The sequence below is a fragment of the Penaeus vannamei genome, chromosome 2 (genome assembly GCF_042767895.1).
Source record: "Penaeus vannamei isolate JL-2024 chromosome 2, ASM4276789v1, whole genome shotgun sequence".
In the NCBI taxonomy this organism is placed as follows: Eukaryota; Metazoa; Arthropoda; class Malacostraca; order Decapoda; family Penaeidae; genus Penaeus; species Penaeus vannamei.
In genome coordinates, this window is record NC_091550.1 from 19442528 (window position 1) to 19445027 (window position 2500).

General features: G+C 45.8%; 1 protein-coding gene across 1 annotated transcript in view; it reads left to right on the forward strand.

The window, feature by feature from the left end:
* The window catches only part of conv (insulin like growth factor binding protein acid labile subunit convoluted), an 11687-nt gene that overhangs the window by 8139 nt on the left and 1048 nt on the right, over positions 1-2500 (forward strand). Inside the window, exons 5-7 of the mRNA XM_070130767.1 lie at positions 1-1119; positions 1238-1433; positions 1676-1884. The exon at positions 1-1119 is cut by the window's left edge and continues 593 nt beyond it. Of these exons, the coding sequence (XP_069986868.1) occupies positions 1-1119; positions 1238-1433; positions 1676-1884 (1524 nt within the window). The remainder of the gene's footprint in view (positions 1120-1237; positions 1434-1675; positions 1885-2500) is intronic.

Genomic DNA, 2500 nt, shown 5'->3' on the forward strand with positions numbered 1-2500 from the left:
AAGCATCCCGACGCTCCTTCGGCTGGACATGTCTCACAACAAGATACCGTCGGTTGCCCGCGGTATGTTCGCTAGCCTGGTTTCCCTTCGGGAGCTCTTTCTTAATAACAACCAGTTAGAGGACTTGTTCCTCCTGCCGCAGTCCCTCAACTATCTGTACCTCCAGCACAACAACATCTCCGAGATCCCCTCGAACACGTGGCCGCAGATGAACGCTCTTCTCTACATGAATCTCGACCACAACAACCTTCGAGACACGATGAACGGCGCCACCTTCCGGAACCTCAACAGCCTCCGCGAACTGAGGCTCGTCAACAACTCCATCACCGTCCCATCCTGGCAGGCATTCAGCGAGATGCAGACGCTACAGCACCTTTACCTGGACCACAACAATATTACCAACATCACAAGAGGAGCTTTTGGGCGACTGCCGGTTGTGTTCACGCTTAGTCTTACCCACAATGGCGTGAGTAACATTAGTAAGCAAGCTTTCGATGGACTTCTGCAGCTTATTACCCTCAACCTGTCTCACAACGCCTTGCATCACATCCCCAATGAAGCCTTCAGGGGATGCGTATCGATGCGGATGATCGACTTGTCGCACAATTTCCTTAATAAAGTCGACAACGGCACCAACGGTCTCTTCGACGACCTCCTGTCCATCCGGCACATCAACGTGTCTCACAACACCTTCGGCACCATCTCCAAGAAGATGTTCCCTTACCACCAGTGGATCCCGTATAACCTTCAGACCGTCGACCTCAGTTATAACCACATGCCCGTGTTGCACAAGAACCTTCTCATCGGCATGCAGAAAGTCAAGAAGCTCAACGTGTCGCACAATTTCCTCAACGAGATCCGACCGGGCGTGCTGGGGAACCTCACCAAGCTCGAGGTCATTGATTTGTCCTTCAACGAGCTGGAGGCGCTTGGCAACGGGGTGTTCGGGCGAGGAAGGGCCCTCCGGGAAGTGTACCTTCAGAACAACACCCTCATCTCCGTGCCTGCGTCAGTGTTTATGGCTAACGAGAACATAACCATGCTGGATCTTACAAACAATAACCTTCACCATTACTACCCCGAGTTTGTTCCGAGAGCTATCAATGGAACCACGATCAAGTAAGATGCATTTTAAACATGTAATGAAATACGTGCGATCCATTTAGCATTCAGTGTATTGTAGTGACTTCCCCTGTTATTTGCTGAGCCTAATACATCATCCCTTATCACTTTGCAGATACAACGGGAATCCTGTGGAATGCGACTGCACCTTGCGCAGAATTCGGTCTTGGTTGGACAACCGGCTCGATTCAAAATCATGGGACGACGTGGTGTGCGCCGCCCCGCAGCATCTGCAGGGAAGAGCCCTCCCCTTCATCACCGAGGAGGAACTGCGCTGCACTGATAACCGTCGCAGCTTTGAAGAATACCAGGTAAAAGCAGTCGAAAAATGGCCCAGCAGTTTATAAACTGCATATGGTTAGATGGGGAAGGAAGAATGAATAATATATTTTTTTAAATCGATTTTACCTCATCCATTTTTTCTTCACTTTTAATCACCTCGCATTCCATTTCCCCTCTTCTCCTCCCCTCTCTTCATCATCTGATGCGTCAGATTTCCCATACTCCCACACAAATAACAGAAAATGATCTAGACCCTCTTGGCATCCAACAGGTAAACCCCGACGTGCGGTTCCGCCTGAAGGACGAAGAAAACAGGGACGTCCTTGAGAAGCTGGACATCTCGTGGTATGTGACGACGCGGGAGGACGTCGGCGGCTTCAAGGTGTCCGTCTACAACACGACGTCAGGGAAGGAGGTGTCCAGCAAGTCGCTCGGGTACACCGCTCGACGTCAGAGGTTCCCTGAAGTTCCCCGGGGCAGGTCAGTGAGCTCGTGTACTGGCTGAAATCGTATGGACTTTTTTATAATAATAAGATTACGAGAAACGTTTCCATGTCTATTTACTTATATATAGGCTAGAATATTTACTTGCAGGACAGAAAATTTACTTACAGGTCAGAGTATTTACTTACAGGATAGAACATGTACTTACAAGTTTGAATGTTTACTTACAGAACAGAAGATTTACTTTTAGATCAAAGTATTTACTTATAGATCAGGTTATGAGAAACGTTTCCATGTCTATTTACTTATATATAGGTTAGAGTATTTACTTACAGAACAAAAGATTTACTTACAGGTTAGATTAATTATCTTACAGGATAGAAATATGTACTTCTATCCTGTAAGTTAATTAGTACTTATAAGTTTGAGTGTTTACTTACAGAAGAGACGATTTACTTTTAGGTCAAAGTATTTTATTGATTAATTTACTTATAGACCAGAGTATTTACTTACAAGCCAGATCATTTATAGATCAGAGTATTTACCTACAGGAAAGAGCATTTGCTTATAGATTAGAGTATTTGCCTATAGGACAATTTACTTACAGGGCAGAGTATTTACTTACAAGTTAGAGTGTTTACTTACAGGACAG